The following is a 25,167-nucleotide window of genomic DNA, read 5'->3' on the forward strand; positions in this document are numbered from 1 at the left end:
ACAGAAAATTTAAACCAACTGATTACTACAAATGAAATCAAGTCTGTAATTAAAGAACTCCCAACAAACAAAAGCCTGGACCAGATGGCTTCATGGTGAATTTTACCAAACATTCAAAGAAGAATTCACACCTATCCTTTGCAGACTATTCCAAAAAAGTTCAAGAGGAGGAAAGGCTTCCAAGCTCATTTTACAGGATGATCATTACCAATTCAAAGTACACTCAAAAAAAAAAAAAAGAAGGAAGAAAGGAAAATATAGGCTGATATCCCTGATGAACATAGATGCAAAAATCCTGAACAAAATATTAGCAAACTGAATTCAGTAATACATTAAAAAGATCGTACACCACGATCAAATGGGTTTTATTCCTTGGATGCAAGTTTGGTTTAATATTTGCAAATCAAGTCACGTGATACACAAAATGGATGATAAAAATTGTGTCATATCAATAGATGCAGAAAAAACATTTCATAAAATCCAGCACCATTTATGATAACAACTCTCCCCAAAATGGGAATAGAGTGAACATACCTCAACTTAATGAAGGCCACATATGGCAAATGCATTATATTCAACAGTAACAATCTAAAAGCATTTTCCTTAAAGTCAGGAACAAGACCACTTCTATTCAACATAGTATTGGAAGTCCTAGTCACAGCAATCAGACAAGAAAAATAAATAAAAGGCATCCAAATTGGAAAGGAAGAAGTAAAACTGCCATTATTTTTTTTTATTAGTTTCATGTGTACAAAACAATGTAATAGACATTTATCATTTATATCCCTCACACATTGATAACCCCCTTTCCCCCTCTGACATCGCATACAGCCATTACATTTCCACTGTCTCTATTCCAAATGCTAAACTCCAGTTCTTGTGTGTGTGTGTGTGTGTGTGTGTGTGTGTGTGTGTGTGTATATATATATATATATATATATATGTTGACATTCATTATTGTTCAGCTTCAGCTTCAGGTATACAGTGCAGTGATCAGGCATCTACATCATCTCTGAGGTGGCCTCTCTAATGGGACAAGTGTCCATCGGATACCCTACAAAATCTTTACATTACTGATTACATTCCCCAAATTGACTTTCATATCCCCATCGCAATGGTTAGTTACTGACTGTGCTTTCTAATCCCCTCACTTTCCCCCTTATCCCCACCGTCCCTCCCATCTAGCAACCCTCAGTTTTTCCTCTATGTCTCTGAGACTGTTTCTGATTAGTTCATTCATTTATTCTTTTCTTTAGAGTCCAAATATAAGTGAGATCATATGGTGTTTGTCTTTCTCTGTCTGACTTATTTCACTTAGCATAATGTTCTCTAGATCCATCCATATTGTTGTAAATGGTAAGATTTCATTCTTTATGGCTGCGTAATACTCCACTGTATGTGAAAATATAGGAAGAAACTTTACAGACATTACCCAGAGTAAGATTTTTACTGATATATCCCCTTGGTCAAGGGAAGTAAGAGAAAAAATAAACATGTGGGATTACATCAAACTAAAAAGTTTTTTCACAGCAAAGAAAACCATCAATAAAACTCCTATTGAATGAGAGAAGATATTTGCCAATGATATATCTGATAAGGGGTTAATATCCAAAATTTATAAAAAAACTCAACTCCGAAAAAACAAACAACCCAATTAAAAAATGGGCAGAGGACATGAAGAGACATTTTTCTAAAGAGGACATACAGATGGCAAACAGACATATGAAAAAATGCTCAACCTCACTAACCATTAGAGAAATGCAAATAAAAACCACAATGAGATACCACCTCACCCCAGTCAAAATGGCTATCATCAGTAAATCAACAAACAACAAGTGCTGGCGAGGAGGTGGAGAAAAGGGAACCCTCGTACACTGTTGGTGGGATTGCAGATTGGTGCAGCCACTATGGAAAACAGTATGGAGGTATCTCAAAAAACTGAAAATGGAACTACCTTGTGACGCAGCAATTCCACTCTTAGGTATCTATCCAGAGAAATCCAAAACTCTAATTCAAAAAACTTGTGCACCCCGATGTTTGTTGCAGCACTATACGCAAAAGTGCCATTATTAAGGGATGACATGATGCTGTATGTACAGAACCCTAAAGAGTCCACCAAAAAACTATAAGAACTGATAAATGAATTCAGTAAAGTAGCTGGATACAAAATTAATATTCAGAAATCGGATGCATTTTTATACACCAATAATGAACTATCAGAAAGAGAAATTAAGAAAAAAATCCCATTATCAATTGCATCAAAATAAGTAACTAAGAATAAATTTAGCCAACGAGGTAAAAGACCTGTACTTGGAAAATTATAAGATGTTGAAGAAAGAAACTGAAGGAGAAACAAATAAATGGGTAGGGAGAATCAACATTGCTAACATGTCCACACTACCCAAAGCAATCTACAGATTTGGTGCAATCCCTATCAAAATACCAATGGCACTTTTCACAGAACTAGAACAAATAATCCTAAAATTTATATAGAACTATAAAAGACCTTGAATAGCCACAGCAATCTTGAAAAAGAAGAACAAAGCTGGAGGAGTCACGCTACCTGATATGAAATTATACACTTTGTGAGGGTTGTAAGTGTCTTAACTATTATGTTGCTTTGTACACCTGAAACTAATTTAAAAAATTACACTACAAGGCTATGTAGTAATCAAAATAGCATAGTATTTTTGGCATAAAAACAGACACATAGTTCAATGGAATAGAATAGAGAGGCCAGAAATAAACCCACAGCTATATGGTCAATTAGTGTATGACAAAGGAGGCAAGAATATACAGTGGAGTAAAGACAGTCTCTTCAATAAATGGTGTTGGGAAAGCTGAACAGATACATGCAAAATAATTAAATTAGACCACTGTATAAGACCCAAAACCATAAATCTTGTAGAAGAAAACACTGGCAGTAAACTCTCTGACATTGCTCATATATATATTCCCATTTTTAATTTTTTTCATTTGTTTCCCTCCCCTGAGGCAAGGGAAACAAATGAAAAAATAAACAAATGGGACTACATCAAACTAAAAAGAGAAGGAAACCATTAACAAAACAAAAATACAACCTACTGATTGGGAGAAGATATCACTAATGACACATCCAATAATGGATTAATATCTAAAATATATAAAAAAGTCATACAACTCAACACCAAAAAATAAACAACATGATTAAAAGCTGGCAGAGGACCTGAATAGACATTTCTCCAAAGAGGACACACAGATGGCCAATAGACATGAAATGATGCTCAATACCCCTAATCGTCAGAGAAATTCATATAAAAACCACAATGAGGTATCACCTCACACCTGTGAGAATGGCTATCATCAATAAATCAACAAACAACAAGTGTTGGCAAAGATGTAGAGAAAACCCTTGTGCACCAATCCTTGTGCACTGTTGGTGAGATTGCAAATTGGTGTAGCCACTATGGAAAACAGTATGGAGTTTCCTCAAAAAATTAAAAATAGAACTACCTTATGACCCAGCAGTTCCACTTCTGGATATTTATCTGAAGAAATCCAAAATGCTGATTTGAAAAAATACACATCTCCGTGTTCAACGAAACATTATTTACAATAGCCAAGATATGAAAGCAACCTGTGTGTATTGATAGTTGAATGGATAATGATGAGGTGGTATATATGTACAATGGAACATTACTCAGCCATAAAAAGAAGGAAATCTTACATTTATGACAACATGGATGGACCTAGAGGGTATTATGCCACCTGGAATAAGTCAGAGAAAGACAAATACCATATGATCTCACTTATATGTGGAATCTGAAGAACAAAATAAACAAATGAAACAGAAACAGAATCCTAGATACAGAGAACACACTGAAGATTGCCATATGGGAAGGAGGTTTGGGGGGCTGAGTGAAAAGGGTGAAAGGATTAAGAAGTATAAACTGATAGTTACAAAATAGTCGCGGGGATGTAAAGTACAGCATAGAGAATATAGTCAATAATATTGTAATAACTATGTATGGTGTGAGACGGATACTAGACTTACTGGGGAGATCACTTCGTAAGTTATGTAAATGTCTAATCACTATACTGTACACCTGAAACTAATATATTGAATGTCAACTGCAATTGAAAAACAAAACACACACAAACACACCCCCACACACACAGAAAATCTGTCAGGTTGCTAGCTGATCACAGAGATGACAGAAGTTTCAGAAACTTCAGTGACCACACAACAAGGAATACACACTTTGCAAAAACATAGCTTGGAAAAGGCACAAAATGACAGTCCAGCCCTCACCAGGAAAAATCAGCCATTTTTGAGGAATGCAAAAATCAGATGTCTAGAAGTACCTCATTAATTTTCAAAGGAATAGAAGTTTTAAATATCTCACTGGCTGACTTAAGGAATTAGTCGTGATTTAAGGAATGTTTGTACATTGACCTATTAAAAACTAAAATTAGACATTAAGGTAAAACAAATTACACATTATAAACAGCATAATTTAAAATTGTCCCATTCAAGATTCATGACTTTTCCTTACAACCACTTTCCACTCCCTTAACTGCTATGTCTTTCCGAGAAACAGCACCTCTCAGCATTCAGCCTCACACATTATTAAAGCAAGGTGCATTTTTATGTATTAAACTAGCAAAAAGTCAGTGTGTGTGAGATTATGGCAAAAGTGTTTCATTCATGCACTGCTGTCATATTCTGTAATATATTCATGTTTGTTTTTCTATACAATTACTATCTCCAAATACTTATCAAGTAAAACTGATGCCCCTGACACTGCCCCATGCACCGACTGTATGTGTGCCCGAGCTGAGAAGGCATTTAATTGTGTGACATTAGAAGTATTCAAATAAGCAATATGCAGCATTGATAGTAACATCAAATACTGTTATTGATAATAACATCAACTGGTTTTGCCAGTTGAGGAGCTGGGAAACTGTCTTTGACTCAATAATCTCAAATTTAGGAGTAAGGGAGATTTAAGGGAATTAACCCAATACGAAAATGCAATACCTCAAAACATGACCTTTGGAAATAGGGTCATTGCAGATGTAATTAGTTAAGGTGACTCATAATGTTGTAGGGTGGCTTCCTAATCCAGTGTGATTGGTGTTCTCATGCGAAGACAACCATGTGAATACAGATGCAAAAAGAATGCCATGTGACGAAGTATTGGAGTGATGCATCTATAAGCCAAGGAATGCCAAAGTTTGCTGCAAACCACCGGAAATTAGGCAGAGGCAAGGAAGGATTCCTTTACAGGTTTCAGAGGGAGTATGGTATGGTCTTGTCAACACCTTGGCTTTTAGCCTCCAGAACTGTGTGAGACAAATTGCTATTGTTTTAAGCCACTCAGTTTGTGATACTTTGTTATGGTCACCCAAGCAAACTAATACAATGGTCAACTAATTTTAGGTAAAGGTGCGGGGACCAGGCATTAGGGAAAGAACAGTTTTTTCAACAAATGATGCGAGAAAACTGGATATCCACATGCAAAGAAATGAAGTTGGACCCTTACTTTCCACAATATACAAAAATTACCTCACATAATGAGTCAGACTAAATTTAAAAGTAAAACTATTAAACACTTAAAAGAAAACAGAAGAAAGTCTTCATGACCATGGATTTAGCAGTGATTTTTAAAATGGCTCAAAAGCACAGCTTACAAAAGAAAATAGATAAATTGGATTTCATCAAAATTAAAAACTTTTGTACATTAAAGAATACTATTAAGATAGTTTCATGTATTAATGATGACTATTTTTTCTCTACTTTTCTTAATCATTAGAACTTTCCAAAGTAGAAAAATTGCCCTAAATTTAATCATAAATAATAAGAAATAAAACCATGTTGGAATTATTTTGAGATAGTGTGCAATTTGCATATTAAAAATGTCTGAGAAAATTTACAGTCATTGATATCTCACATCTGCAGTTAGATTTCTAAAAACTGACTGCAACATGTATTATGGAAGGTGTGTTCTTAGAATGTTTGGTTTGTAATTGCATCTAAGATTGAGGACTAAAACAATAGGAAATTCGCTTCTCTGATTTGTATTAATCACAGTGGTGACTGGATCACTAAAGCAAAAGGAAGTGACATGTTTATGATGTAGGTGAATGATGTGATTCCCATTAATAAAGATGAAAAACAAAAAAGACAATTAAGAGTAAAAAAAACCTCATAAAATGGGAAAAAAATATTTGCAAATCATGTATTTGATAAAGAGTTAATATCCACAATATACAAAGAACTACAACTCAACAAAAAGCCCAAATAACCCAATTCCTACATGGACAAAGGACTTGATAATATACAAACAATCTATAAACATATGAAAAATGCTCACTATCATTAGTCTTTGGGGAATAACAAATCAAAACCACAATGATGTAAAAACCACTTCACACCCACTAGGATTGCTATAACTTACAAAACGGAAATTAATGTTGGTGAGGGTGTGGAAAAACTAGAACTTTCATATTTTGGTTGTCAGAATGTAAAATGGTCTAGCTGCTATGAAAAACAGTTTGGCAGTTCCACAAAAACTAAACAGAATTACCATATAACCGAGAAATTCTAACCGTGTTCATACCCAAAGGAATTGGGAACAGATACTGTACAGCAATGTTTACAGTGTCATTGTTCACAATAGCGAGAAGGTGGAAACAACCCAAGTATCTGGAAACAGTAGTAATAGTTACATAGCATTGTGAAATGTACTGCATGCCATTGAATTGTGCACTTACAAATGGCTAAAATGGTACATTTCATGTTATGTATATTTTACCACAATTACAAAAATAGAGAGAGAGAAGGCAAATTCTTAATAAAAATGGTAGACCATCGGAAATTGAGTAAGCCTAGAAGGGGTTGGTAAACGGAAAAGTGTATGTTTGAGGGATTAAAAGTTGCGGTGTCTTTGAAGGGAAGATATTTAGGGAGTAAAATCGAGAGAACTGAAATAGAGTCATGCGCCACATAATGACATTTTGGTCAACAATGGACTGCATATACGATGATGGTCCTATGAGATTATAATAAAGCTGAAAAATTCCTATCGCCTGGTGACGTCATCGCCATCATTAACATCTTAGCAAAACATGGTACTCTGGAGTTTGTGGTGATGCTGGTGTAAACCTACTGTGCTACCAGTTGTATAAAAGTATAGTGCATACAATTAGGTACAGTACATAATACTTGATAATGGTAATAAATGACTGGTACTGGTTTATATACTTACTATACTTTTCATCATTTTTTAGAGTGTACTCTTTCTACTTGCAAAAAACAGTTCACTGTAAAACAGTATGCTGTGTCAGCCTGCAGCAGCCTCGTACACCTCCTATTTACCGCATCTCTTGATTGCATCATTTTTTATCTCTTGTGCTGGCTTTAATCTCATATTGTTTTGTACAGTACCATGCTGTACAGGCTTGTAGCCCAGGAGCAGTAGTCTATCCCATATGCCTGGGCGTGCAGTGGGCTGTACCATCTAGGTGTGTGTAAGTGCACTCTGTGATGTCCACACAATGATGAAACCTAATGACACATTTCCCAGAACAAATCCCTGTTGTCAAGCAACCCATGACTGTAATTGCTAGATGGGTTGACTGATATATTGGACTGTTAGAATTTCAGTGGTAGAAGGTTTCCAGTTAATAAAGTGAAGGATGTGACCATGGGTGTGAACTACTTAATAAGAGTGGGAAGTGACAGTCTTGGGAATTGAACATGGTTAAATTCACACACAAGATGGAGTAGAAAGCAAGCCTCAGTTGGATGTTGAAAATTAATAGCTATCAGGGTAGGCTTCCTCAAAGGAAAAAAATCATTTATTTCTACTGTATTTCTTAGTTCTGTACTTTTATTGTAGTATTGGCCTAGAGTTTGTTGAATTTCTTTTTATTGGACCAATTTTGGTAAGCCTGGTAGGCTGCCAGTGGCTGAGAGATGTAGAAATGGCAATACTTCAGCTCGCCTGTAGGCACAGAGGCTTGCATCTGATTGTGTACCTCAAGGTAAATACAACCAAAGGGGACAGCACTGGCTTCTTTATCTTGCTTTAAAAGTGTATAGGCAAGTCATTAAAGGTCTTTTCATTAGTTTTTGTTTTTATTAGTTTCAGGTGTACAAAACAATGTACTAGTTAGACATTTACACCCCTCACAAAGTGTTGACCCCCCCATTCCCCAATCTACTACCCCTCTGACATTGTATGTAGCTGTTACAATTCCATTGACTCTATTACCTATGCTGTACTCCACATCCCGTGACTATTTATATTTATATTTATAGTTAACATTCACTATCATTCAGCATCAGCTTCAGGTGTACAGTGCAGTGGTCAGGTATCTATGCCATCCCTGAAGTGATCTCCCTAATAAGACGTGTGCCTATCTGACACCTACAAAATCTTTACAACATTATTGATTATATTCCCCAAACTGTATTTCATATCCCCGTGGCAATATTGTGGCTACTAATTTGTACTTTCTATTCCCCTCACCTTCTCCCCCATCCCCATACCCTTCCCATCTAGCAACCATCAGTTTCTTCTCTATATCTCTGAGTCTATTTCTGTTTAGTTTGCTCATTTATTCTATTCTTTAGAGTACATATATAAGGGAGATCATATAGTATTTGTCTTTCTCTGTCTGATTTATTTCAGTTAGCATAATGTTCTCTAGGTCCATCCACATCATTGCATTGGTAAGATTTCATTCTTCTTTATGGCCGAGTAATACTCCATTGTATAAATATACCACAGTTTCTTAATCCAGTCATCGACCGATGGGCATTTCGGTTGTTTCTATGTCTTGGCTATTGTGAATAGTGCTGCAATAAACATAGGGGTGCATAAATTTTTTTGAATTAGCTATTTGGATTTCTCTGGATAGATACCCAAGAGTGGAATTGCTGGGTCATAAGGTAGTTCCATTTGCAATTTTTTGAGATACCTCCATACTGATTTCCATAGTTGCTGCACCAATCTGCAATCCCACCAACAGTGCACAAGGGTCCCCCTTTCTTCACATCCTCGCCAGCACTTGTTTGCTGATTTATTGATGATAGACATTTTGACAGGGGTGAGGTGGTATCTCATTGTGGTTTTTATTTGCATTTCTCTAATGATTAGTGAGGTTGAGCATTTTTTCATATGACTGTTGGCCATCTGTATGTCCTCTTTAGAGCAATGTCTCTTCATGTCCTCTGCCCATTTTTTAATTGGGTAGTTTGCTTTTTTTTGTTGTTGAGTTGTATGAGTTTTTATAAATTTTGGATATTAACTCCTTGTCAGATGTGTCATTGGGAAATATCTTCTCCCATTCAGTAAGCTGCCGTTTTGTTTTATTGATGGTTTTCTTTGCTGTGAAAAAACTTTATAGTTTGATGTAATCCCATATATTTATTTTTTCTTTTACTTCCCTTGTCTGAGAGGATGTATCAGTAAAAATACAACTAAGAGTAATGTCTGCAAATTTACTTCCTACATTTTCTTCTAGGAGTTTTATGGTTTCAGATCTTACATTTAAGTCTTTAATCCATTTTGAATTTATTCTTGTTTATGGCGTAAGGAGGTGGTTCAGCTTCATTGTTTTGCATGTGTCTGTCCAGGTTTCCCAGCATCATTTATTGAATAAACTGTCTTTACCCCAATGCAAATTCTTGCTTCTGTTGTCGTAGGTTAGATGACCATATAGGCATGGATTTATTTCTGGGCTCTCTATTCTATTTCATTGATCTCTGTGTCAGTTTTCATTCCAATACCATGCTGTTTTGATTACTATGGCCTTATAGTATGTGTTTTGTTTTGTTTTTTTTAAAGATTTTATTGGGGAAGGGGAACAGGATTTTATTGGGGAACAGTGTGTACTTCCAGGCCTGTTTTTTCCAAGTCAAGTTGTTGTCCTTTCAATCTTAGTTGTGGAGGGTGCCATTCAGCTTCAAGTTGTTGTCCTTTCAGTCTTAGTTGTGGAGGGCACAGCTCAGCTCCAGGTCCAGTTGCCGTTGGCACAGCCCACCATCCCTTGCGGGAGTCGAACCAGCAACCTTGTGGTTGAAAGGACGCATTCCAACCAACTGAGCCATCCGGGAGCTCAGCGGCAGCTCAGCTCAAGGGCAACCTTGTGGTTGAGAGGATGCATTCCAACCAACTGAGCCATCCCGGAGCTCAGCGGCAGCTCAGCTCAAGGTGCCGTGTTCAATCTAAGTTGCAGGGGGCGGAGCCCACCATCCCTTGCGGGACTCGAGGGATTGAACTGGCAGCCTTGTGGTTGAGAGCCCACTGGCCCATGTGGGAATCGAACCGGCAGCCTTCGGAGTTAGGAGCACGGAGCTCTAACCCACCTGAGCCACCGGGCCGGCCCGGCCTTGTAGTATGTTTTGATGTCATGTAGCTTGATACCTCCCACTTTGTTCTTATTTCTCAAGATTGCCATCGCTATTCAGGGTCTTTTCTGGTTCCATATAAATTTTAGGATTATATGTTCTAGTTCTGTGAAAAACGCCACTGGTAATTTAATAGGGATTGTGTTGAATCTATATATTGCCTTAGGTAGTATGGACATTTTAACTATATTCTTCCTGTCCATGAGCACGGTATGTGTTTCCGTCTATTTGTATCTTCTTTAATTTCTCTCTTCAGTAATAATTTTTCTGAGTAGAGGTCTTTTACTTCTCTGGTTAAATTTATTTCTAGTATTTTATTGTTTTTGAAGCAATTATAAAAGGGACTATTTTCTTAATTTCTTCTTCTGAGAATTTGTTACTGGTGTATACAAATGCAACTAATTTCTGAATATTAATTTTGTATCCTGCTACTTTATTAAATTCATTTATCAGCTCTAATAGTTTCTTGGTTCAGTCTTTGGGGTTCTCTCTATAGAGTATCATGTCATCTGCATATAATTACAATTTTAATTCCTCCTTTCCAATTTGGATGCCTTTTCTTTCTGTCTATCTTTTTTTTAATTGTGGAATATTGGGGGACAGTGTGTGTTTCCAGGACCCATCAGCTCCATGTCAAGTCGTTTTCAATCTAGTTGTGGAGGCCTCAGCTTACTGGCTGCACTCTCCAAACTAGAATCGACCCGGCAACCTTGGTGTTATGAGCACTGGGCTCTAACCACTGAGCAAACTGGCTTCCTACTGGCAGCGCAGCTCCAAGTTCAAGCCGTTGTCTCTCCCTGGTCCATGTGGGAATCGAACCAGCAATTAGGAATTATGAGCACCATGCTCCAACCACTGAGCCAACCAGCCACCCTGCCTTTTATTTCTTTTTCTGACTGCTGTGGCTAGAACGTCCATAACTATGTTGATAAAAGTGGTAAAAGGGGGCAACCTGTCTTGTTCCTGATCTTAAGGGGAAAGGTTTCAGCTTTTCCCCATTGAGTATGATGTTAGCTGTGGGTTTGTCATATATGGCCTTTATTATGTTGAGATATGTTACCTCTATTCCCACTTTGCTGGGAGTGTTTATCATAAATTGCTGCTGGATTCTGTGCTTTTTCTGAATCTATTTATATGATCCTATGATTTGTATCCTCCATTTTTGTTAACATTGTGTATCACGTTAATTGATTTGTGGATAGTGAACCAACCTTGCATACCAGGAATGAATCCCTCTTGATCGTGGTGTATGATTGTGGGGGCAGAGCCCCAGAAAGTAGTTTCCAGGCTCTCGGCCTCAGAGAAAGCTTCTGGCTCAGGTAGTAAATGGCCATCAACTGTGATTGCATGGCCATCAGCTGTGGCTAGTTGGCCGTCAGCTGTAACCAGTGAGCCATTAGCCACTAATATAACTGCTGTGGGTACGCTAGCAGAAAGAGAAAAATGGGGGCTAGCAAGAAGATGGTGGCTGGGCTGGCAAGCACGGATTGCAGTTAGGATGGCTGGTTGCGGACAGTGTGGATCCAGCCTCCAGTGAGAGTATAGTGCCGCCAGAGAGAATATAGTGGTATGACTCCCCTACTTATGGCTCCGTGGGTGTTCCTTTTTGGCCTCACCGTGTCCTGCGTTCTTGTGTGGGGAGCGGGAGCTGAGACCCCGCAGGCCGCCCTGCATTACAAATGGCGCAGCGAGCAGGGTCTCCCGCATGACAGTGATCTTTGTAATGTATTGCTGAATTTGGCTTGCTGATATTTTGTTGAGTATTTTTACATCTATGTTCATTAGGGATATCGGCCTATAGTTTTCTTTTTTTTGTAATGTTTTTGTCTAGTTTTGGGATCAGGGTGATAGTGGCCTCATATAAAGAGTTTGGGAGCCTTCCCTCCTTCTGGATTTTTTGGAATAGTTTGAGGAGAATAGTTGATAATTCTGTCACGCGGGGTGTCATGCGGGGTGTCAGCTCCCGCTCCCCACATAAGAACACAGGATATGGGGAGGCCAAAAAGGAACACCCACGGAGCCATAGGTAGGGGAGTCACACCACTATATTCTCGCTGGCGGCTGGTTTGGAGACACAGGAAGCAGGAGCCGCACCGTTTGCAACCCTCACTGCACCGCTTGCAGGCTCAGCCACCATCTTCTTGCTAGCCCCCATTTTTCTGTTAGCGTAGCCACAGCAGTTATATTAGTGGCCAATGGCTCACTGGTTACAGCTGACGGCCAACTAGCCACAGCTGATGGCCATGCAATCACAGTTGATGGCCATTTACTACCCGAGCCAGCACCTTTCCACGCAAGGCCGAGAGCCTGGAAACTGCTCCCTGGGGCTCTGTCCCCACAATTCTTTTTTTGAATGTTTGGTAAAATTCACCATTTGGTAAAGCCATCTGTAGGGATGGAGTCCCAGAGAGCAGTTTCCAGGCTCTCGGCCCCATGTGGAAAGGTGCTGGCTCAGTTATTATATGGCCATCAGCTGTAATCAGATGGTCATCCGCTGTGGCTGGCTGGCCATCAGCTGTTAACGGTTAGCCATTACTTACTAATATAACTGCTGTGGCTACGCCGGCAAGGAGGTTAGTTGATTGGCAGAGAAGCAGAAGGCAGATCACAGATCATGTGGATCCTGCTTCCTATAAATCTAACCCAGCCGCCAGCGAGAATATAGTGGTATGAACCCCCTATCCATGGCTCTGTGGGTGTTCCTTTTTGGCCTCACCATGTCCTGCGTTCTAGTGCAGGGAGCAGAAGCTGAGTCCCTGCATGACACCATCTGGTCCAAGGCTTTTGTTTGTTGGGAGCTTGTTGATTACTGATTCAATTTCCCTGGCAGTAATCAATCTATTCAGATTTTCCATTTCTTCTTGACTCAGCCTTGGAAGTTTGTGTGCTTCCAGAAAATTATTCATTTCTTCCATATTGTCTAATTTATTGGCATATAGCTGCTCGTAGTATTTCTTAAAATTTTTTGTATTTCTGTGGTGTCTGTTATCACTTCTCTTTTATTTCTTTTTTTTCAAGTTTCTTTTTTTTAAATTAAAGTTTATTGGGGTGACAATGGTTAGTAAAGTTACATAGGTTTCAGGTGTACAATTCTGTAATACATTATCTGTATATCACACTGTGTGTTCACCACCCAGAGTTAGTTCTCCTTCCATCTGATTTTATTAATTTGAGTTCTCTCTCTTTTTTTTCTTGATGAGTCTGGCTGAAGGTTTGTCGATTATGTGTATCTTTTCAAAAAACCAGCTCTTGGTTTCATTGATCTTTTGTATTGTTTTTTTGGTCTCTATTTCATTAGCTTTTTTTGGTTTTGTTTTTTTTTGTTTTTTTTTTTAAGAATACACATTGTAGTGCTTCAAAAAGAGTATCTTTTTGGATAAAATCTAATCTAAAATTTCATACTCTATATCCCATAATAATCATTATAAAGTATCTTCAATTTATAAAATCAAAGAGAAGAAAGGCATTTGGAAAGTCCCATAAAATTAAACCATACTTTGAAGTTACAATTTGCTCTCTAGTATTGTTTTGTGGCAGATATTTTATATATTATAGTCTTTGATATATTGCATTTCAAAATGTTTTCATCTTTCTTAGGAAAACAGGCAAGCATTTTCATAACTTCATTACTTGGCAAGACCTAAGAGCTATTGAACTTGTAAAATCATGGAATACTTCTCTTATAATGAAGGTAATCTTTTTCTTCTCTGCAATTTGGATATTACTGTTTGTCCTGTAAATGTCCCTTAACTATAGACTTAATTGTATAATCACCTACTTATGCTGTTTTTGGACATTAAGAAGAGAATACACACATGAACACTCCCACATGAGTGAAATTTAGTAGTAGGTACCCAAAAGCATATGTGATAGACTTAAGTACTTATCCACTACACTTCAGGAAGTCCTGAGGTTTGGGGTAGACCAGAGATTCACGTGTTAGTGAGAATTCATATTTCCATTCATGGGGAAATGGAAAAAATACAGACTATGCCCAGAAAAGGTACAACAGTATCTGCATTTCATCAATTTTGTTATAGAAGTGGAGAATATATATTGACATAGATAACTAGCTCATCTCCACATGCTCTTAATGTGATGCTTGCCAACGACGATGACGATGGCAGTGACAGCAGCCGCTTCATCTCGCTACCCGGTGGGGGATTACTAAATCAGGGGCAGTTTCCCAGCTCCTCAACTGGCGAAACCAGTTGATGTTACTATCAATACTGCATATTGCTTCTAATGTCACACAGTTGAATGCCTTCTTAGCTCGGGCACATGTACAGTCGGTGCATGGGGCAGTGTCAGGGGCATCAGTTTTACTTGATAAGTATTTGGAGATAGTAATTGTATAGAAAAACAAACATGAATATATTACAGAATATGACAGCAGTGCATGAGTGAAACACTTTTGCCATAATGTCACACACACACTGATTTTCTTTTCTGTTTAATATGTAAAAATGCACCTTGTTTTAATAACTTGTGAGGCTGAATGCTGAGAGGTGCTGTTTCCTGGAAAGACACAGCATTTAAGGGAGTGGAAAGTGGTTGTAAGGAAAAGTCATGAATCTTGAATGGGACAATTTTAAATTATGCTGTTTATAATGTGTAATTTTTTTTACCTTAATGTCTATTTTTAGTTTTTAATAGGTCAATATAGCAAATGTTCCTTAAATCATGACTAATTCCTTAAGTCAGCCAATGAGATATTTTATTCCTTTGAAAGGAAGCCTACCCTGCAGTCCTCCCTGCCCAGGTGCTTACACCGCGTCCCCCCGAAAGTAAGACCCAGCTGGACAATCAGCTCTAAGGCGTCTTTTGGAGCAAAAATTAATATAAGACCCGGTATTATATTTATATTTATATTTATATTTATATTTATATTTATATTATATTATATTATATTATATTATATTATATTATATTATATTATATTATATTTATTATATTATATTATATTCCCGGTGTTATAGTAAAACAAGACCAGGTCTTATGTTAATTTTTGCTCCAAAAGACACATTAGACTAACTGTCCAGCTATGTCTTATTTTTGGGTAAACACGGTGGTTTATTTATTGAGGCTCTCGGAAATGTTTAGGGTATGTGTTCCTGCGCTGTCACCAAAGTCATTAATTTAGCCAAGACTGGCCACAAGCAGAATGGTGAAATAATCGGCTACCATTATTCTCCTGTCCCCAGGCACCCATGCTTCCTTTCCCTGTGGTTCTGCTTCTTGCCTACTGGTTGCTAAGTCTTCTTTTTGCTTTTAGCATAAATACCGCTACTCATGACCATGGTTTGGCTCTGTCTGCAGCTCTGACCACTTCCCAGACCCCTTCTCCCTGAAGCTGCTAAGGATCAAGCCCCAGCTCAGCCAGCCTACTCTCATTCTTGTAACACCCAAACCTTTTGCCACCTTAGGCCCTCGTACCTGGAAGAGATGCCTTCTGCTATCATGGATGGATCTTTGTCATTTTTCATGTCACCTTCTCTGGGAGCCCTTACCTGCCATCCTATTTAAAGTAGACCCCCAACCCCCATCCAGTCTCTGTCTCACTGTCTTTTATTTCTATCAAAATCAAAGATTCTGAAACACATCTTTTAAATTGAAATTTTAATCAATGAAATTGTAAAGTCACCTGCAGTTCCAAGAAAGAATACTGAGATCCCTTATACACTTTGTAGTTTCTCTCAATGGTAATGTTTTATAACACTACAGTGTAATGTTACAGCTAACATACTGACATGAACACAATCCATAGCTCTTACCCAGATTTCCCCAGTTTTACTTGTGTGCGTGTGTGTATTCATTTTTATACAGCTTTTCATGTGTTCCTGTATCCAGCACCACAGTCAAGACACTCAACAGTTCCATCACTCAAGGACCCCTTGTGCTGCTCTTTATAACCAAGCCCATCTCTCTCCTGTGCGTCTCCCCACCTGCTTCCATCCCCAGCTCCTTGCAAGCACTAATCTGTCCTCCATTCAAAATTTTTCTCATTTAAAAGATGTGATATACATAGAAGCATGCAGTATAAGATCTTTGGGGATTTGCTTCCTTCACTTAGTGTAGTTTTCTGGAGAATCAAAGTTGTTCCATGTATCAATAGCGTGTTCCTTTTTATTGCTGAGTTGTTCAGTGGTGTAGATAATCCTACCTGTTGGAGGACATCTGTGCTGACTCCAGTTTTTGGCTGTTACAGATAAAGTTGTTATAAACAGAATTTTGTGTGAACATAAAATTTCATTTATCTGGGATAAATACCCCAAGAATATAATTGCTAGGTCTTATGGTAATTGCATGGCTCGTGAGAAATTTCCAAACTGTTTTCCAGAATGGCTGTACCACATACATTCTAGCCAGCAATGTATGAGTTATAAGACAAACATTTTTCTCATTTTAACATCTTTGAAATAAGGATGCATTTTGAACCATTAATTATATCTTAGCATTATATCGTAATTTAACTGGCAGGATTTTTTTTTTTTTTGGTGGTACATTAAATAGCGATTCCTTCTACAATTATTATCTTTTTAGATGATCTCATCTGTTGATTTGATTACTTATTTGTCTGTCTCTTTCCACTGGAATGTAAATTTAAGGAAGGCAGGGATTCTGCCTGTAGTATTCACTGTTTTCTCAAGGGCTAGCACAGTCCTTGGTACATAGAAGGAAATCAATAAATATGTTAAATTTGTGAACAACAGGGAAAATTGTGTGTATATTGACTAAAAGTACTAGTGTGAGAAGGCTTAATTCTTTTTGTGTACCCAATGCCCCACCGCCCAAGGTGTATACATTTTAACAGAAGGTTCCGGAAGGATCCTCACTCTAATTTTTACAGAGAAAAATATGGTGTGTTTAGGGAGGAAGAGCATATTTCAGTTTGAGGCATTTGTTAACATATAATCAGAAGGATTATGGGTGGCCACTTTAAAAACTTTTAAAAAGTCTTATGTTTTAATAAATAATGTAAAATATAAAGAAATGCAGAAGGTTTGAGCTCTGAACAGGTAAAATGAAGTTAAAAGGGTACAAACTTCCAGTTATAGAATGAATAAGGTCAGAGGATCTCATGTATAACATAATGGCTATAGTTGATAACACTGTATCGTATAATTGAAATTTGCTAATAGAGTGGAACTTTAAATGTTCTCACCAAAAAAAGTTAAAAAATTAAAATGAGGCTCATTGTTCAAAAGAAATGACTGAACTATAAAGAAAACTAAGTCTGCACATTTTCTTGGTTAACATGTTATGCTAAAAATGAAAGTAAAGTAAATTCATATTATTGTTTTTAATAAATAAACCAAAATCTTTAAATTTCTTTTTGGGAGCAGGATGGGGAAGAATAGAAAAATGCAAGAAGTGGGTAAATTCTCCGTAAGTGACTATTTTGTAAAACATCAGTTTCAAAAGTCGTATTGTCCCTCTGAATCCTTCTAGTAGGCAGCAGGATAAGGCTTTTTTTTTTTTTTTTTTTAAGTATGTCTTACAAACTTTGAAATTCAAAGCTTGTTTTCTGTGTAAGCCTTTTTTTAATTAAAGATATTGCTTATTAACAAGTAAATTTTAAATTGTGTATGGTTCATCTTTGATCGTTAGATAAGTATAAATAGTATTAAAGTCACACATCCAAAATTTTAAGTACTTAAAATGTAGGGGAAATTCTTTCCTGGATTAATACTAACTTATTAAAAATATGTTTCTAATAGAAATATAGCCTTTTCCCTTGACTCTCTCCCTTCATTTCCATAATTAAAACTAGGTAAAGGGATAGAAAATATTTTAAAAAGACTTTTATAAATACTTGAGCCTACTTTATTTTCTTGTCTTGAGAACACTTTATAAGTAGTTAAATAACTTGTTTGTTATTGGGTTTGCTTGTATGTGTATAGAATTAATATAGGAACATCAAACACCATTAAATGCATTTTCCTTAAATATTTTTTTAAATAGCTAATACACAGTTCCTGCCGAATGCTTCACTTTTTCACTAGAAGTAAACGATTTTTAGCAGCCAGTTTGTTCACTTTCACAACCCAGCATGTTTCTTTGAGATTGGCCTGGATTTTACAGAACCTGGTTGAGGTAAGAAAAGACTGTGTGTGTACGTGTGTTTGCGCGCGTGTGCATGCATGCACACAGAAAAACTATGGGGAAGATCCCAGGAATAAGGATAGTAATTCGATTATTTGAAGGAAAATTAAGTACCACCACATATTGGGCTGGAAGACAAGGAATCCTTACCTAGTTTATTATTTTAAACCCTTTTATTGTGAATCAGGACACATACAGAAAAATGAACAGTAAAAACGTACCACTCAGTAATATATTGAGGAGCAATCATCTGTGTAACTCTACTTGAATGAAGAACTAGAACACTGATACTGTATATCACATTTTCTTTCTACTTTTACAATTTGTATATTTCTTCTTCAGCACTATACTTTAGTTTTGCCTGGATGTTTTTGAACTTTGTATAAATGGAATCATATAGTGTTATTCTTTTATGTTTGACTCTTCTTGGTTAACATTATATGTGTGAAATATACGTATCTTGTGTATAAAAATGTCCTCATATTTTCATTGCTATTTAGTGTGCAATACATGATTTTACCATAGTTTATTTATCCATTTATCCATTCTGTTCATCTACATTTGAGTTATTTCTAGTTTGGGGCTATGCATTCTTCCAAAGTAAGTATGGAACATTCTCTAAGATAAACTATATGCTACACCATAATACAAGCCTCAATAAATTTAAAAGGACTAAAATCATACAAAGTATTTCTCTGACCACAAAAGAATGAAATTAGAAATAAGTAACAGAAAGAAGTTTGGGAAGTTCAAAACTATGTGGAAATTAAAAAATGCATTTTTAAATCTCCAATGGGTAAAAGAAGCAATCCCAAGAGAAATTAGAAAATACTTTGAGTTGAGTTAAAGTGGAAACAAAACATACCAAAATGTGATGCAGCTAAAGAGGTAAGGGAAATTTATAGCAAGATTTTATTACATATAGAGACTATATATTTTTTAAAAATCTAAAATTCTACCTTAAGACACTGGGAAAAGATGAGCGAACTAAAACCAAAGCAAGTACAGGAAAAAAATATAAAGAGTAAAGTGAAATTTAATGAAATAAAGAATAGGAAAACAATTGAAAAAATTAACCCAACCAAAAATTGGTTTAGAAAGATTAGCTATACTGACAAAGATTAAATAGAGAAAGACCCAAATAACTAAAATTATGAATGAAAGAGAGAACACTAATTCCAACATCACAAATAAAAGGCATAATAAGGAAATAATATGAACAAGTATATGCCAACAAATTACATAATTTAGATAAAATGGAAATTTCCCTAGAAATATAGAAACTGCTGATACTGTGTCAAGATATAGACAACATGTATAAATCTTTTGTCCAGTAAAAAATTAGATTTTAATCTTTAGAGCATTTTAGGTTTATAGAAACACTGAGCTGAAAGTCCATAGAGTTCCCATCTACCAACCTCCAGCAGTTTCTCCTATTATTAACATCTTGCACGAATGTGGCACATTTGTTCCAATTGCTGAACCAAGATTGACATGTTATTGTTAAGTATTACTAATGTAGTGTATTTACCATCACAGTATCATACACAATAGTTTCACTGCCCTAAAAATCCTCTGTGCTTCACTTACTCATCTCTCTCCCCTTACTCTTGAACCCCTGGCAACAGTTGATGTTTTTCTGTGTCTCTAGTTTTACCTTTTCCAGAATGTCATATTTTGGAATCATACAGTATATACCTTTTTAGACTGGCTTCTTTCACTTAGCTGTATGTATTAAAGACTTCTCTGCGTCTAATTGTGGCTTGATAGCTCATTTCTTTTTACCACTGATTAGTGTTTCATTGTCTGTATGTGTCACAGTTTGTTTATACAGCCACCTATTGAAGGGTAGGGTACCTTGTTGTTTCCCATTCTTGGCAATTATGAATAAAGCTGCTATAAACATTTGTGTACAGATTTTGTTTGTATGGACATACATTTTCAACTCATTTAGGTAAATACCTAGGTGTGTAATTGCTAGATCATCTGGTAGTAGTATGTTTAGTTTTGTAAGAAATAGCAAAACTATCTTCCAAAGTGGCTGTACCATTTTGCATTCCTACTAACAATGAATGAGAGTTTCTGTTGCTAACATGTGATGTCAGTGTTTTGAATTTCAGCCATTCTAATAGGTGTGAAGTAGTATCTCATTGGTTTAATTTGTAATTCCTAATAACATGATGTGGAAATAGACTTTACTTTTATTTCTCTTCTTTGCGTTGACAAGGACCTCTAGGATATATTGACTAGAAGGGATGAACACAAACATCTTTTTCTCATTCCTTATTTTGGAAAAAAAGCTTTCTACATTTCACAAGTTAGTATGACTTTGTAGTCAGTTTTCTTTAGATATCCTTCATCAAATTAAGGAAATTCTCCACTTTTCCTAGTTTGCTAATACTTTTTTTTATTATGAATGGGTACGGAACTTATCAAACACCTGTTGTCTAGGTGTGGCCACTACTTGGGGTTTGTAGGGCATCTTGAATTCATTTGTTGATATCTTTTTGTTGATTTTGAAAATTTCTCAGCCATTATCTTCAAATGTAATTTCTGCTCCATTCTCCTTATCTTCTTTCCTTCTGAAAATCTAATTACATGTATATTAGACCTTCTCGCTAAATTTTCTTTAATCTCTCACTCTATTTTACATATTTTCCATCTTTTGTCTGTATGTACTTTATTCTGGATATTTTCTTCTAACCTGTCTTCCAAATCTATTATTCTCTCTTCAGTTGTTTCTAATGCCTTGTTAAAACCCAGCCATTAAGTTTTTAATTTTTTAGTTCTAGAATTTTTTTCATGTAATAATCATGGTATTTTAAAGCCCATGACTATTAATTCCAATATCTGTAATCTCCACAGACTTTCTCCCTTGTTTTTTCCATGTTCTCTTGTTTGCTCATATGCCTGGTGACTTCATTGGTTTTTAAAAATTTTAAACCAATTTATTGAGGTATGATTGACATACAAAAAGCTGTACATATTTAATATATGAAACTTGAAAAGTTTGGTTCGCCTGGTTATTTATTTATATGTATGTATGTATATATGAACTAGACATTGTATTTGTAAAATTGTCTGTAGAAATTATGAGTGCCTTAACATAATACTGTGTTGCTCTGGATAGGATTTATGTTTGTTTCTTCTATTCTTTTAGGTTTCAGGATTATCTCAATCCAATTTAATGATTGAGATGATTCAAAGCTGAGTTGCAGTTCCTGTGAGAGCCTGCTTTCTAGTTTACCCTTACTGCTAGGGTAGAGCCATTTGGAGTCTTAACCCAATGCAAGAAGGATTGACCTTGGTCCTCCTACTTTAGGAAGCTCTGATATCTACTGTATGTCTTCCTAGTCTTACAGGGGCCTACTGCTTATCAGAGGGCCTGACTCTGAAATATTTTTTGTGAACAAACGAACTTACTACCAGGCAGGTATTGTGCTACTCACTGAAATACACATTAACCTTTGTCTAATGTGGAACAAATTTTAGAATCACAATTTCTAAATTTCAGAAGAGTTTGAATATAATAACATGACTTTAAGCGCTCCATTATTTAAGAGGTATAACACTTGAATGGAGTCTTCAAAATACTTGTTATAAATAATCTGCAAATGACTTCTTTTTCTTTAACCCATGTCATGCGTTTTCATTTTATTGATGCTTTCTACTGTTAAAATATAATGATTCCTTAAATATCTTCATTTGCTGTTCTTTTTATCTCGGTTATATATTTATCAAGCTCTTTTATTAACATCTACTATAAGCCAGGAATCCTCCTCGGTGTTGGGTTATAAAAATGAATGTCCTTAAAGAGCTTAGGGTCTAGTAGGGAAGTAATGATGCTGTGAGATAATGGCTTTGTGGAAGATATACGCAGAGTGCTGGGTTGGACAAAGCCAGGAAATGTTAGTGTTGAAGGACAAATAAGAGTTGGAGAGGTGATAAAGTATGACTTAGGGAATTGCTTTCCAGTATGTTAATAATATCTTAACAAGCATTTCAGTTTCTCTATTAGCTAATTTAAAGAGGTTTTGATATTTTTGATGCTTTACACTAGGTTTGGTAAATTTTCTTCTGTAGATTTTAGGTTTTGAAAGCCATAAGGTTTCTATCACAACTACTCTGCCATTGTAGTGTGAAAGCAGGTATAAATAATACATAAACAAATAAGCATAGCTGTGTTCAAGTAAAACTTTTTTATGGACACTGAAATTTGAATTTCGTATACTTTTCATGTGTCACAAAGTATTCTTGTTCTTTTTCTTTTTAACCAATAAAAAATTTAAAAACAATTCTTAACTTGCTGTACAGAGACAATGGGCTAGATTTGACTTATGGGCCATTGTGTGTCATCTCCTGTTTTAGGCTATTTATATTTAGACATATTTGTAACTCTGAACTAAAAAAATGTATATACTTTGTTTTTCATCACAAAAGTAACACATGTTTGGTTTAAACAGAAGCATTTCATACCCTATAGTAATTGCTTAGACCCATTTGGGATATATTCTACAAATTGTTACTTTATGTACATATATTAATTTTATCATACATGGGATTATATTGTATTTACTGACCAGCACTTAATAGTGCACTTAATAATTTAGCCGTTTTGAACTTATTCTGTGCTGTTGTGTTTTCAAGGTGCAAAAGGCAATTGAAGAAGAAAATTGCTGCTTTGGGACTATTGATACGTGGTTGTTACATAAGCTCACAAAAGGTAAACATGATCTGATAGGTCTGTCTCAAGTAACTGAAATTTCACTGATAGAAATGATTTACCTAAAAATAGTAGAAGTTACTTTTTTGTTCCTTCCCATATTTCAGACATACTGCCATTTGGTACCCTAGGAACTACACATTATACCGTGTTTCCCTGAAAATAAGACCTAGCCCCAGACCATCAGCTCTAATGCATCTTTTGGAGCAAAAATTAATATAAGACCCAGTATTATATTATATTATATTATATTATATTATATTATATTATATTATACTGAGTCTTATAGAAAATAAGACCTGGTCTTACATTAATTTTTGCTCTAAAAGAGGCATTAAACCTGATGGTCCAGTTAGGTCTTATTTTAGGGGAAACACGGTAGTAAACCTAGATTAATTTCAGTTTTTTTGGAAGGGAGGGTAATTTTTAAATTGTGATGAAACCTCAAATATAAGACAGAGAAACTGGCTTAATTTCAAGAGTACTAAAATTTGAGTTCAATACCAAATCTTTCACTTGTCTGCTGGGTATAACATTGCATCTCTGGGAAGGAAGAGAGTCGAGGTGGTGGAATAGGTAAACACTGTCTGCTGCCTCCCATGACCACATTAAAATTACAAGTAAATTATAGAACAGTGGACCTCAAGAACCATCTGAAGACTATCTGAACAGAACCCCTATAACTAAGGATATAAAGAAGAGGCCAAAGGGGTGGCTAGTTAGGTCAGTTGGTTAGAGCGTGGTGCTAATAACACCAGAGTTGCTGGTTCGAGCCCCACTTGGGCCACTGTGAGCTGTGCCCTCCTTTAAAAAAAAAGGCCACGTTGCGACTGGTAGGAAGGGTGGAGACGTGAAACGGGCTGACCCCAAGCTTATAGGTAGTGGTTGAGCACCAAGATAGACATCTCAGCAGCAGAGGTCCCACCTGAAGAGTGAAGTGTCCCAGCCCCATACCCAGCTCCCCAGCTCAGGAGTCCGGAAGAGGAGTCTGCATAACATCTGGCAGTGGGGATTCTATCCTTCTTGGTGAGATGGAAAGTGGCTGGAAACCCAGACATCCTCTTAAAGGTCCTGTGCACGGACTCTCTCTCTTGCAAGCACTTACCCTGGGCTCTGGCTGAGAGGTGGCAACTTGATAGGTGGCAGAGACATACAGGGAAAGACAATTGTGTGGTTTCATGGTGAGGGCTGGAGGGATAGCTGCCATTCATTATTCCTGTGTGGAGCTTGTCTCACATGTAGCCTACAGGTAGGCACCATCATTGCTGTGTTGAACCCTCCCCCACAGGGCCAAATCTGAGACCACATTGGCCTGGTGAACTCCATGTGTGCCCCACCCTGGTGACTCCTTGGGATCCCACCCACCTGGTACAGCATAGCTAGGGACACTCTCAGCTCCTGGGTGGCCAGCCTTGCCTCAAAAGGTACAGGACACTTTTACAGCAGCGGATGGCCACAGTGGCCTGGGAAACTTTCACTGGCAGGCACTCAGCCCCAGCTTATTCTGCAGCCTTTCGTGGGTGGCTCTTGGGGATCTGTGGGCCCAAAAGCTTCCCGAACAAGAAAAAGCTAAAGGAATTCAGTACCAACAGGCCATTATTACAAGAAATATTAAAGGGAGTTCTTTAAGAAAAAAGGGGGAAAACAAGCAAACAAAAAAAGATAAAAAATACAAATAATAAAATGGCAATAGCTATGTACCTATCAATAATCACTTTTAATGTAAATGCATTACATACTCCAATCAGAAGACATAGGGTAGCTGGATGGATAAAAAAGAAGAACCATACATATGCTGCCTACAAAAGGCCCACCTCAGATTGCAAGACATAGACTGAAAGTAAAGGGATGGAAAAAGATATTTTATGCAAATGGCAATGGAAAAAAACTGGAGTAGCAATACTTATATCAGACAAAACAGACTAAAACAAAGACTATA

At 36.7% G+C, this 25,167-nt stretch overlaps 1 protein-coding gene across 4 annotated transcripts in view; it reads left to right on the forward strand.

Annotated features, from left to right (window-relative positions):
- Positions 1-25,167, forward strand: part of GK5 (glycerol kinase 5) — a 91,064-nt gene that overhangs the window by 18,179 nt on the left and 47,718 nt on the right. For all 4 annotated transcript variants that reach the window (XM_019753590.2, XM_074334064.1, XM_074334071.1 and 1 more), the window contains 3 exons: positions 13,997-14,090; positions 18,365-18,496; positions 23,153-23,228. In XM_019753590.2, the coding sequence (XP_019609149.1) occupies positions 13,997-14,090; positions 18,365-18,496; positions 23,153-23,228 (302 nt within the window). The remainder of the gene's footprint in view (positions 1-13,996; positions 14,091-18,364; positions 18,497-23,152; positions 23,229-25,167) is intronic.

The sequence above is a fragment of the Rhinolophus sinicus genome, linkage group LG01 (genome assembly GCF_036562045.2).
Source record: "Rhinolophus sinicus isolate RSC01 linkage group LG01, ASM3656204v1, whole genome shotgun sequence".
Lineage (NCBI taxonomy): Eukaryota > Metazoa > Chordata > Mammalia > Chiroptera > Rhinolophidae > Rhinolophus > Rhinolophus sinicus.